The sequence below is a fragment of the Crinia signifera genome, chromosome 2 (assembly GCF_055691185.1).
Source record: "Crinia signifera chromosome 2, ASM5569118v1, whole genome shotgun sequence".
Lineage (NCBI taxonomy): Eukaryota > Metazoa > Chordata > Amphibia > Anura > Myobatrachidae > Crinia > Crinia signifera.
The window spans coordinates 402,954,560-402,967,867 of NC_139218.1; the positions used below are offsets into that span (position 1 = coordinate 402,954,560).

At 50.8% G+C, this 13,308-nt stretch overlaps 1 protein-coding gene across 1 annotated transcript in view; it reads left to right on the forward strand.

Annotated features, from left to right (window-relative positions):
* Window positions 1-719: 719 nt before the first annotated feature.
* Window positions 720-13,308, forward strand: part of LOC146058344 (dynein heavy chain domain-containing protein 1-like) — a 143,094-nt gene continuing 130,505 nt past the window's right edge. Inside the window, exons 1-6 of the mRNA XM_083170622.1 lie at window positions 720-891; window positions 3,448-3,558; window positions 3,635-3,791; window positions 10,190-10,399; window positions 11,062-11,205; window positions 11,296-11,371. Coding sequence (XP_083026748.1) covers window positions 776-891; window positions 3,448-3,558; window positions 3,635-3,791; window positions 10,190-10,399; window positions 11,062-11,205; window positions 11,296-11,371 — 814 coding nt within the window. The 5' untranslated portion in view covers window positions 720-775. The remainder of the gene's footprint in view (window positions 892-3,447; window positions 3,559-3,634; window positions 3,792-10,189; window positions 10,400-11,061; window positions 11,206-11,295; window positions 11,372-13,308) is intronic.

Genomic DNA, 13,308 nt, shown 5'->3' on the forward strand with positions numbered 1-13,308 from the left:
CCTATACAGAACCGGGCACAGTATCTAGATGAGGCCGCACCAGTGACCTATACAGAACTGGGCACAGTATCTAGATGAGGCCGTACCAGTGACCTATACAGAACTGGGCACAGTATCTAGATGAGGTCGCACCAGTGACCTATACAGAACAGGGCACAGTATCTAGATGAGGCCGCACCAGTGACCTATACAGAACTGGGCACAGTATCTAGATGAGGTCGCATCAGTGACCTATACAGAACTGGGCACAGTATCTAGATGAGGCCGCACCAGTGACCTATACAGAACTGGGCACAGTATCTAGATGAGGCCGCACCAGTGACCTATACAGAATTGGACACAGTATCTAGATGAGGCCGTACCAGTGACCTATACAGAACTGGGCACAGTATCTAGATGAGGCCGCACCAGTGACCTATACAGAACCGGGCACAGTATCTAGATGAGGCCGCACCAGTGACCTATACAGAATTGGACACAGTATCTAGATGAGGCCGTACCAGTGACCTATACAGAACCGGGCACAGTATCTAGATGAAGCCGCACCAGTGACCTATACAGAACCGGGCACAGTATCTAGATGATGCCGCACCAGTGACCTATACAGAACTGGGCAGAGTATCTATCTTTCTCGTATGTTACGTACCGTGTAAGTGTCCTCACTATGATGTCTTGTGTCCCTTGCAGCCACTACGACCTCCGTCTTACACCTCTCTCCCATCTCCATGATGAGCACTTTGTGTTTTCACCATTTGGAATTCTTCATGTCAGCTCTATGAGTGGTTCCGAGGTGCAGGAACTCGGGTCCTGGCACAGGGAGGCGGTTTTGTGCCGTGCTCTGCGCAAGATCCCCTTCTACAGAGACTTTCTCATCACGAGAGTGCTCAGACGGTAATAAGCCCCAACACCCGCTAACTTCCCACGCTACGTCACCTGCGCATAGTATGGTGTGATAATGACAACTCGCAGTACTAGTTACCCATCCAGTTACTATTATACCTCCCAGTACTAGTTACCCATTGAGTTACTATTATACCTCCCAGTACTAGTTACCCATCCAGTTACTATTATACCTCCCAGTACTAGTTACCCATCAAGGTACTAGTTACCCATCCAGGTACTATTATACCTCCCAGTACTAGTTACCCATCCAGTTACTATTATACCTCCCAGCACTAGTTACCCATCCAGTTACTATTATACCTCCCAGTACTAGTTACCCATCGAGTTACTATTATACCTTCCAGTACTAGTTACCCATCCAGTTACTATTATACCTCCCAGTACTTGTTACCCATCCAGTTACTATTATACCTCCCAGTACTTGTTACCCATCCAGTTACTATTATACCTCCCAGTACTAGTTACCCATCCAGTTACTATTATACCTCCCAGTACTAGTTACCCATCCAGTTACTGTCCTGATAGCTCCCAGTACTAGTTACCCATCCAGTTACTGTCCTGATAGCTCCCAGTACTAGTTACCCATCCAGTTTCTGTCGTGATACCTTCCAGTACTAGTTACTCATCCAGTTACTATCCTGATAGCTCCCAGTACTAGTTACCCATCCAGTTACTGTCCTGATAGCTCCCAGTACTAGTTACCCATCCAGTTACTGTCCTGATAGCTCCCAGTACTAGTTACCCATCCAGTTACTGTCGTGATGCCTTCCAGTACTAGTTACTCATCCAGTTACTATCCTGATAGCTCCCAGTACTAGTTACCCATCCAGTTACTGTCCTGATAGCTCCCAGTACTAGTTACCCATCCAGTTACTATCATTATACCTCCCAGTACTAGTTACCCATCCAGTTACTGTCCTGATACCTCCCAGTACTAGTTACCCATCCAATTACTGTCGTGATACCTCCCAGTACTAGTTACCCATCCAGTTACTATCATTATACCTCCCAGTACTAGTTACTCATCCAGTTACTGTCCTGATACCTCCCAGTACTAGTTACCCATCCAGTTACTGTCGTGATACCTTCCAGTACAAGTTACCCATCCAGTTACTATTATACCTCCCAGTACTAGTTACCCATCCAGTTACTATTATTATACCTCCCAGTACTAGTTACCCATCCAGGTACTATTATACCTCCCAGTACTAGTTACCCATCCAGGTACTATTATACCTCCCAGTACTAGTTACCCATCCAGTTACTATTATACCTCCCAGTACTTGTTACCCATCCAGTTACTATCATTAAACCCCCCAGTACTAGTTACCCAACCAGTTACTATAATTATACCTCCCAGTACTAGTTACCCATCCAGTTACTGTCCTGATAGCTCCCAGTACTAGTTACCCATCCAGTTACTGTCCTGATAGCTCCCAGTACTAGTTACCCATCCAGTTACTGTCGTGATGCCTTCCAGTACTAGTTACTCATCCAGTTACTATCCTGATAGCTCCCAGTACTAGTTACCCATCCAGTTACTGTCCTGATTGCTCCCAGTACTAGTTACCCATCCAGTTACTATCATTATACCTCCCAGTACTAGTTACCCATCCAGTTACTGTCCTGATACCTCCCAGTACTAGTTACCCATCCAATTACTGTCGTGATACCTCCCAGTACTAGTTACCCATCCAGTTACTATCATTATACCTCCCAGTACTAGTTACTCATCCAGTTACTGTCCTGATACCTCCCAGTACTAGTTACCCATCCAGTTACTGTCGTGATACCTTCCAGTACAAGTTACCCATCCAGTTACTATTATACCTCCCAGTACTAGTTACCCATCCAGTTACTATTATTATACCTCCCAGTACTAGTTACCCATCCAGGTACTATTATACCTCCCAGTACTAGTTACCCATCCAGGTACTATTATACCTCCCAGTACTAGTTACCCATCCAGTTACTATTATACCTCCCAGTACTTGTTACCCATCCAGTTACTATCATTAAACCCCCCAGTACTAGTTACCCAACCAGTTACTATAATTATACCTCCCAGTACTAGTTACCCATCCAGTTACTGTCCTGATAGCTCCCAGTACTAGTTACCCATCCAGTTACTGTCCTGATAGCTCCCAGTACTAGTTACCCATCCAGTTACTGTCCTGATAGCTCCCAGTACTAGTTACCCATCCAGTTACTATCATTATACCTCCCAGTACTAGTTACTCATCCAGTTACTGTCGTGATACCTTCCAGTACAAGTTACCCATCCTGTTACTATCATGATACCTCCCAGTACTAGTTACCCATCCAGTTACTGTCGTGATACCTTCCAGTACTAGTTATCCATCCAGTTACTGCCCTGATAGCACACAGTACTAGTTACCCATCCAGTTACTGCCGTGATACCTTCCAGTACTAGTTACCCATTCAGTTACTATCATGATACCTCCCAGTACTAGTTGTCCACCCTGCCCCCACTGAGGGATACCGTCAGCCATGTGACCCTGATTCCTTACGGTACTTTTGCAGATGGCGGAGAACCATTAGGAGGATTTGGTTTGTGAGGACACAGGAGCTACTGGGCCGGAAGCTTGTACTAGCGGTGCCTCATTACTCTGCTTCCCTGCAGCATGTACACAGGTGTGTCTCACCTCCAGTGTCTATGTGACACCTATGTATTAATGTCTCCTCTCATCCTCACATTGTATTGGTCCAGACTTCTCCAGGAACTGGCACAGGTACCCTGGCTGCCCCTCCAGATCTCCTGCTCCAACACCACTGACCAGCTGGACACCAGCCTTTCACACCTGAGGTCTGAGGCAAAGGGTCATCTGTATAACTTCCTCTGCCTGTTGTTCCAGATCCTGGAAGTGGTAAGACGAGAGATGTGGGTAATTCGGTGAATCATACTGGGCTGTATGGACGTATCAGGAGGTTAGACTGTGTACGTGGATGGGGATGTTGGGCTGTATGGTTGGATCAGGAGGTTAGAGTGTATACATGGAGGAGATGTTGGGCTGCAAGGACTTATCAGAAGGTTAGACTGTGTGCATGAAGGGGATGTTGGGCTGTGTGGAGGTAACAGGAGCTTAAACTGTGTACATGAAGAAGATTTTGGGCGATAAAAGTATCAGGAGTTTATACTGTGTACATGGAGATGTCGCGCTATATGAAAATATCAGGAGGTTAGACTGTGTACATGGAGGAGATGTTGGGTTGTATGATGGTATCAGGAGGTTAGACTGTGTACACGGAGGAGATTTTGGGCTGTATGATGGTATCAGGAGGTTAGACTGTGTACATGGAGGAGATGTTGGGTTGCATGGAGGTAACAGGAGGTTAGACTGTGTACAAGGAGATATTGTGCTATATGGAAGTAACAGGAGGTTAGACTGTGTACATGGAGATGTTGAGCTGTATGGTGGTAACAGGAGGTTAGACTGTGTACATGGAGGGAGATGTTGGGTTGTATGATGGTATTGGTAGGTTATATGGTGTGCATGGGAGAGAAATTGGGCTGTATGATGGTATCAGGAGGTTAGACTGTGTACACGGAGGAGATTTTGGGCTATATGGAAATACAGGAGGTTAGACTGTGTAGATGGAGGAGATGTTGGGTTGCATGGAGGTAACAGGAGGTTAGACTGTGTACAAGGAGATATTGTGCTATATGGAAGTAACAAGAGGTTAGACTGTGTACATGGAGATGTTGAGCTGCATGGATGTAACAGGAGGTTAGACTGTGTACATGGAGGGAGATGTTGGGTTGTATGATGGTATTGGTAGGTTATATGGTGTACATGGAAGATAAATTGGGCTGTATGATGGTATCAGGAGGTTAGACTGTGTACACGGAGGAGATTTTGGGCTGTATGGACGTATCAGGAGGTTAGACTGTGTACATGGAGGGGATGTTGGGCTGTATGGAGGTATCAGGAGGTTAGACTGTGTACAAGGAGATATTGTGCTATATGGAAGTAACAGGAGGTTAGACTGTGTACATGGAGATGTTGAGCTGTATGGCGGTAACAGGAGGTTAGACTGTGTACATGGAGGGAGATGTTGGGTTGTATGATGGTATTGGTAGGTTATATGGTGTACATGGAAGAAAAATTGGGCGGTATGATGGTATCAGGAGGTTAGACTGTGTACACGGAGGAGATTTTGGGCTATATGGAAATACAGGAGGTTAGACTGTGTACATGGAGATGTTGGGCTGTATGGAGGTAACAGGAGGTTTGACTGTGTACATGGAGGGAGATGTTGGGTTGTATGTTGGTATCAGGAGGTTATACTGTGTACATGGAGATGTTGGGCTGTATGGTGGGATCAGGAGGTTAGAATGTATACATGGAGGAGATGTTGGGCTGTATGGTGGTATGAGGAGGTTAGACTGTGTACATGAAGAAGATTTTGGGCTATATGAAAGTATCAGGAGTTCAGACTGTGTACTTGGAGGAGATGTTGGGTTGTATAAAGGTAACTGGAGGTTAGACTGTCTATATGGAGGAGATGTTGCGCTGTTTGGAAGTATCAGGAGGTTGGACTTTGTACATGGAGGACATTTTGGGCTGTATGGTGGTATCGGGAGGTTATACTGTGTACATGGAGGGGATGTTGGTCTGGATGGAGGTATCAGGAGGTTAGACTGTGTACATGGAGGGGATGTTGGTCTGGATGGAGGTATCAGGAGGTTAGTCTGTGTACATGGAAGAGATGTTGAGCTGTATAGATGTATTTGGAGGTTAGACTGTATACAGGAGGTTAGATTGTGTACATGGAGGGGATGTTAGGCTACATGGAAGTATCAGGGGGTTAGACTGTATACATGGAGAAGGTTAAACTGTGTACATGGAGGAGATGTTGGGTTGCATGGTGGTTTGAGGAGGTTAGACTGTGTACATGAAGGAGATGTTGAGCTATATGGAAGTATCAAGAGGTTAGACTGTGTACATGGAGGGAGATGTTGGGCTGTATGGTGGGATCAGGAGGTTAGACTGTGTACAGTACATGGAGGGGAAGTTAGGCTATATGAAAGTATCAGGAGGTTAGACTGTGTAGATGGAGGAGATGTTGGGTTGCATGGAGGTAACAGGAGGTTAGACTGTGTACAAGGAGATATTGTGCTATATGGAAGTAACAAGAGGTTAGACTGTGTACATGGAGATGTTGAGCTGCATGGATGTAACAGGAGGTTAGACTGTGTACATGGAGGGAGATGTTGGGTTGTATGATGGTATTGGTAGGTTATATGGTGTACATGGAAGATAAATTGGGCTGTATGATGGTATCAGGAGGTTAGACTGTGTACACGGAGGAGATTTTGGGCTGTATGGACGTATCAGGAGGTTAGACTGTGTACATGGAGGGGATGTTGGGCTGTATGGAGGTATCAGGAGGTTAGACTGTGTACAAGGAGATATTGTGCTATATGGAAGTAACAGGAGGTTAGACTGTGTACATGGAGATGTTGAGCTGTATCGCGGTAACAGGAGGTTAGACTGTGTACATGGAGGGAGATGTTGGGTTGTATGATGGTATTGGTAGGTTATATGGTGTACATGGAAGAAAAATTGGGCGGTATGATGGTATCAGGAGGTTAGACTGTGTACACGGAGGAGATTTTGGGCTATATGGAAATACAGGAGGTTAGACTGTGTACATGGAGATGTTGGGCTGTATGGAGGTAACAGGAGGTTTGACTGTGTACATGGAGGGAGATGTTGGGTTGTATGTTGGTATCAGGAGGTTATACTGTGTACATGGAGATGTTGGGCTGTATGGTGGGATCAGGAGGTTAGAATGTATACATGGAGGAGATGTTGGGCTGTATGGTGGTATGAGGAGGTTAGACTGTGTACATGAAGAAGATTTTGGGCTATATGAAAGTATCAGGAGTTCAGACTGTGTACTTGGAGGAGATGTTGGGTTGTATAAAGGTAACTGGAGGTTAGACTGTCTATATGGAGGAGATGTTGCGCTGTTTGGAAGTATCAGGTGGTTGGACTTTGTACATGGAGGACATTTTGGGCTGTATGGTGGTATCGGGAGGTTATACTGTGTACATGGAGGGGATGTTGGTCTGAATGGAGGTATCAGGAGGTTAGACTGTGTACATGGAGGGGATGTTGGTCTGGATGGAGGTATCAGGAGGTTAGTCTGTGTACATGGAAGAGATGTTGAGCTGTATAGATGTATTTGGAGGTTAGACTGTATACAGGAGGTTAGATTGTGTACATGGAGGGGATGTTAGGCTACATGGAAGTATCAGGGGGTTAGACTGTATACATGGAGAAGGTTAAACTGTGTACATGGAGGAGATGTTGGGTTGCATGGTGGTTTGAGGAGGTTAGACTGTGTACATGGAGGAGATGTTGAGCTATATGGAAGTATCAAGAGGTTAGACTGTGTACATGGAGGGAGATGTTGGGCTGTATGGTGGGATCAGGAGGTTAAACTATACATTTGTTGGGCTGTATGGTGGTATGAGGAGGTTAGACTGTGTACAGTACATGGAGGGGAAGTTAGGCTATATGAAAGTATCAGGAGGTTAGACTGTGTACATGGAGGGGATTTTGAGCTGACACAGGGCTATGAGTAGGAAGAACTAACATATTAGCAGTGCTGTATTACACCATGCAGGGGTCCCTGGGCAGTCAGTGTGGGGCTCTGGGATACAGTACTGTACTGTATGGTGGTAATGGGTTTCCTATGAGCAGGCAGAATTAACATATTAGCAGTGCTGGATTATACCAGTGGGGCTCTGGGATACAGTACTGTACAGTGGTAATAGGTTTCCTATGAGCAGGCAGAACTAACATATTAGCAGTGCTGGATTACACCATGTGGGGGTCCCTCGGCATTCAGTGTGAGGCTCTGGGTTACAGTACTGTACTGTGGTAATAGGTTTCCTATGAGCAGGCAGAACTAACATATTAGCAGTGCTGGATTATACCATGTGAGGCTCTGGGTTACAGTACTGTACTGTGGTAATAGGTTTCCTATGAGCAGGCAGAACTAACATATTAGCAGTGCTGGATTACACCATGTGGGGTCCCTTGGCATTCAGTGTGAGGCTCTGGGTTACAGTACTGTACTGTATGGTGGTAATGGTTACATTACAGTAATACAGGATTTTCTCTATAGAGTCTTCTTTTCTTTGAGCTGATTCCTGTTTTCTGTATTTTGGAATCAGTGTAAGAATCCGGATTGTAATTTTCTTCATATCAAATAATCTGTTGTCGTGGGGCCCTAAGAGGAGCGGGGTCCATAGGCCAGTGCCTATTTGGTAATCTGGCACTGCTTATAGTGTGGTTTTAGTGGCTCCATCACCACAGTTGCAGTCCAGGGTCAGCATGTCAGTCAGCCAGTGTAGCACATGGCACAACCTTGGGAGGGGCATACAGTACCGCCCCCTTCCTGCCTGCATACTGCCCCTTGTCTGCCTGCATACTGCCCCCTTCCTGCCTGCATACTGCCCCCTGTCTGCCTGCATAGCGCCCCCTGCCTGCCTGCATACCGCCCCCCTGTCTGCCTGCATACCGCCCCCTGCCTGCCTGCATAGCGCCCCCTGCCTGCCTGCATAGCGCCCTCTGCCTGCCTGCATACTGCCCCCTGTCTGCCTGCATACTGCCCCCTTCCTGCCTGCATACTGCCCCCTTCCTGCCTGCATAGCGCCCCCTGCCTGCCTGCATACCGGCCCCTGCCTGCACATCACCCCCTGCCTGCCTGCATAGCGCCCCCTGCCTGCCTGCATACCGGCCCCTGCCTGCCTGCATACCGGCCCCTGCCTGCCTGCATACCGGCCCCTGCCTGCCTGCATACCGGCCCCTGCCTGCCTGCATACCGGCCCCTGCCTGCCTGCATAGCGCCCCCTGCCTGCCTGCATACCGCCCCCCCTGTCTGCCTGCATACTGCCCCCTGTCTGCCTGCATACTGCCCCCTGCCTGCCTGCATACAGACCCCTGCCTGCCTGCATAGCGCCCCCTGCCTGCCTGCATACCGCCCCCTGCCTGCCTGCATACCGCCCCCTGCCTGCCTGCATACCGACCCCTGCCTGCCTGCATAGCGCCCCCTGCCTGCCTGCACATCACCCCCTGCCTGCCTGCATACCGCCTCCTGCCTGCCTGCTTACCTTCCCCTGTCTGCCTGCATAGCTCCCCCTTGCCTGCCTGCATAGCGCCCCCTGCCTGCATAGCGCCCCCCTACCTGCCTGCCTGCCTTGCGCCCCCCCCTGGCTGCCTGCCTGCCTAGCGCCCTCCCTGGCTGCCTGCCTGCCTGCCTAGCGCCCCCCCTGGCTGACTGCCTGCCTAGCGCCCCCCCCTGGTTGACTGCCTGCCTAGAGCCCCCCCTGGCTGCCTGCCTGTATATCGCCCCCTGCCTGCCTGCCTGCATAGCGCCCCCCTGGCTGCCTGCACTTCACCCCTGGCTGCCTGCCTGCATAGCGCCCCCTGCCTGCCTGCACATCACCCCCTGCCTGCCTGCATAGCGCCCCCTGCCTGCCTGCATAGCGCCCCCTGCCTGCCTGCACATCACCCCCTGCCTGCCTGCATAGCGCCCCCTGCCTGCCTGCATAGTGCCCCCTGCCTGCCTGCATAGCGCCCCCTGCCTGCCTGCACATCACCCCCTGCCTGCCTGCATAGCGCCCCCTGCCTGCCTGCATACTGCCCCCTGCCTGCCTGCATAGCGCCCCCTGCCTGCCTGCACATCACCCCCTGCCTGCCTGCATAGCGCCCCCTGCCTGCCTGCACATCACCCCCTGCCTGCCTGCATAGCGCCCCCTGCCTGCCTGCATAGCGCCCCCTGCCTGCCTGCATAGTGCCCCCTGCCTGCCTGCACCCCCTGCCTGCCTGCACATCACCCCCTGCCTGCCTGCACATCACCCCCTGCCTGCCTGCATAGTGCCCCCTGCCTGCCTGCATAGTGCCCCCTGCCTGCCTGCATAGCGCCCCCTGCCTGCCTGCATAGCGCCCCCTGCCTGCCTGTACATCACCCCCTACCTGCCTGCATAGTGCCCCCTGCCTGCCTGCATAGTGCCCCCTGCCTGCATAGCGCCCCCTGGCTGCCTGCACACCAGAGGAACATTGTGACCATTGGTCATGGTGTCCCTCTGCGCCTGCAGTCTGAGTCAGTGTGCCCAGCAATGCCCCATCAGGAATAATGAGGGTTGGATCTGTTGTTGGTTCCATCAGGCAGCGTAGAGTGTGGATGTGGTCGGAGAGCTTTGATGGTCACAGAGTATAACTGGGGATGTGATGCTGCCCTGACACAGGTGAGAGAGGACACCTACGTCATGGTGAGGACCACACAGCAGGACATGGAGAAAAGCCCAGAGAAGTCCACCAGGGAGAGGTTACATCAGGCAGAGTCCTGGCTGCACAGACTGGGAAATCTGGCTGCTCTTTATGGGCACATGGTCTGCCAGGGCCTGCACGCCATCATCCAGCGCAGTCTCTGCACCTTTGTCTATGATGTCATCCAGGTGAGTGAAGGGCCTCACTGCGTGCTTCCTGCTGCCTCACTGCGTGCTTCCTGCTGCCTCACGGCGTGCTTCCTGCTGCCTCACGGCGTGCTTCCTGCTGCCTCACTGCGTGCTTCCTGCTGCCTCACTGCGTGCTTCCTGCTGCCTCACGGCGTGCTTCCTGCAGCCTCACGGCGTGCTTCCTGCAGCCTCACGGCGTGCTTCCTGCAGCCTCACGGCGTGCTTCCTGCTGCCTCACGGCGTGCTTCCTGCTGCCTCACGGCGTGCTTCCTGCTGCCTCACGGCGTGCTTCCTGCTGCCTCACGGCGTGCTTCCTGCTGCCTCACTGCGTGCTGCCAGAGTCACAGATTCAGATAAGGCACCACAGAACCGCCGCTGTCACAGATTCCTGGACACCAGTCTACCAGATACATTGGATGGTAATATACAATATTGCAGCAGTCAGCCTCACAATCCCCTATTATGGGACTGTACATATATGTATGAGCATATTCTCAAGTGAGATATAAATAATTCACCAGCACTCAAAATATTTTTATTTTCATATTTATTTTTATTTATTTTTCATATTAAATGTATGTATGTATTTTGTATGTTCATTTTTATTAAATAATTCTTCATACGTTCCAGTAGGTCTGTCACTGGTTCTGTTCTCTCTGCAGACACTGCCTCCTGCAGGTGAATCATTCCTGCGAGTCAGCCTGGCGTTCAGTGACCATGGGGACCTGGTTCTCTATCCTTCTGCTGAGCACCTATATCTGACCTGTGACCAGGCGCTAGGGGCCGTGCTGGACTCCGTCCTAGAGGTAACAAAAGACCATGGGGCAGATTCTAAGCTGGGAGCCAGTAACTTTGCCCCTGGGGTAACATACAGTTCTCCCATTTGCCCTCCACAGGTGACTAATACATTCATCCTCAATCAGCTGACACCATCTTCATTTCCACCCATCATGGATCCTCCTACGGATTGCGGTAATCTCTTATATATTTAGCCAGATCTGTCACTCATTCCCTGTTTATACAACGTTCCCGCCCAGTGTTATACACAAACCCGCCCCCGTGGGGTTCTACTCACCCCACCCCCTTGACATCACCTCCCCCGCCCAGCCAGGGCTACAGTACACAAAAAAAAATATTTTTCAACCTAGGTTGATAAAAATGAGCGCTAATACCAGAGTTTCTACCTTAAGCAGCTGCTTGAGTAAGGGAGTGGTCAGTCCCCTGAAATATACAGGAAAAAAGGGGGTGTTTAAGCAGCGCTGTCAGTGAGAAACAGTCAGTGGTGAATAAAATAACAATTTATTACACAATAAACCATTAAAATTCATATAAAAAAAACATACCTGATACGTGGGGGCGAGAATGGATGGAAATTGAATGGACCAAGGTGTTTGGGGGAACCAGAATGGTATAACCTGCACTGATCCGTTGAAGATTGTCCCAATGGAATACAATCCTTAATGATGTTATTTCCGGGTGTCGCTGGAGGGATCGGTCCTGAAAGATGTTGCTGATACAGGACCAATCTTAAACCTCAACCATTTTGCGATGAATGTCCCGATAACGATATATAGCATCCAAATAGCGGGGTGTAGATGGAACAACCAATTTTATCAGATGGTGATCAGATGATTGAGCAGGAGGTGGTCCAAATCTGCAACCAAGGTCCAAACAGGGGGGCACCAACGCGTTTCGCCGGATCTAAATGCCAACTTTATCAAGGTCGGGCCCCCGCGACCTCCCGCAATTCGCGCCCCCCCCTGCAACTCCCCCCCCCCCTCCTGTGATTCGCGCCCCCCCGCGATTCGATTCACGGGACCCCCCCCCCGCGCCCCCCTCCCGTGATTTGCGCCCGCCCCCCCCGCGTTTTGCGGACCTAAGCCCTCTCCCGCGATTCACGCCCCCCCCCCGCGGCCCCCCTCCCGCGATTTGCGTCCCCCCGCTATCCCCCCTCCCACGATTCGCGGGCCCCCTGCGATTTTCACGGCACCCCCACATCCCCTCTCCCACGGTTCGCCGCTCCCCTCTCCCGTGATTTGCATACCCCAGCCCCCTCCCACGATTCACGGCACCCCCCCTCCCTTGATTCACGCCACCCCCCGTGCCCCTCCCATGATCCACGGACCCCCACAACCCCCCCTCCCTAAATTCACTGACCCCCACAACCCCCCTCCCGCAATTTGCGGACCCCCACTTCCCGCGATTCAAGCCCCCCCGCGCGCTCCCTCCCGCAATTTGCGGACCCCGCCCCCTCTCACTAATCGCAGATCCCCGCACCCCCCTCCTCCCGCAATTTGTAGACCCCCCAGACCCCCTTCTGGCAATTCGCCCCCCAGTGGACCCCCGCGACACCGCTTCCGCATTTCACATACTCCCGTGAGAATGGGGGATCCTGTACCGCCACAAGCAGGTGCCGACCCTAGGTGGGAAATCCGGCCCTGGCTGCCGCGCTGCAGGTTTCCCCACTGTCAGAAGTGTCCCCACGGTCCTCTGCACCAGCACCACAACTTTTATCAATGTCTTGCCCACATACCACTATTATACAGCCTCCTGCTCTCATGCACCCTCACTCCCTCCCAGTGGGAGGAGACGCTCACTCACTGCTGGGAGCTTCATACTGTCCCCCACCCTCCTCCAGTTCTAGGGATGCCCATCGAGCATCAATGATTTCAAATCATCTATGGTTTATGGCCGATGTTGAATACTTTTGCCATCGATGTGAGAGGACCAGATGGTTTCCCTACATCAATGGCAAATGAGAACCAATCAAGTTTCAATTTTTTTAAGGTGCCGGGACACGGAGCATAGCTCCGCCCCCCACACCCGGAAGTCCCGCCACCGAGTTCTGATTGACCCACAGCCTATTCAGTCAGATATAATGGATGACCATCGATAGCTACAACAATCCA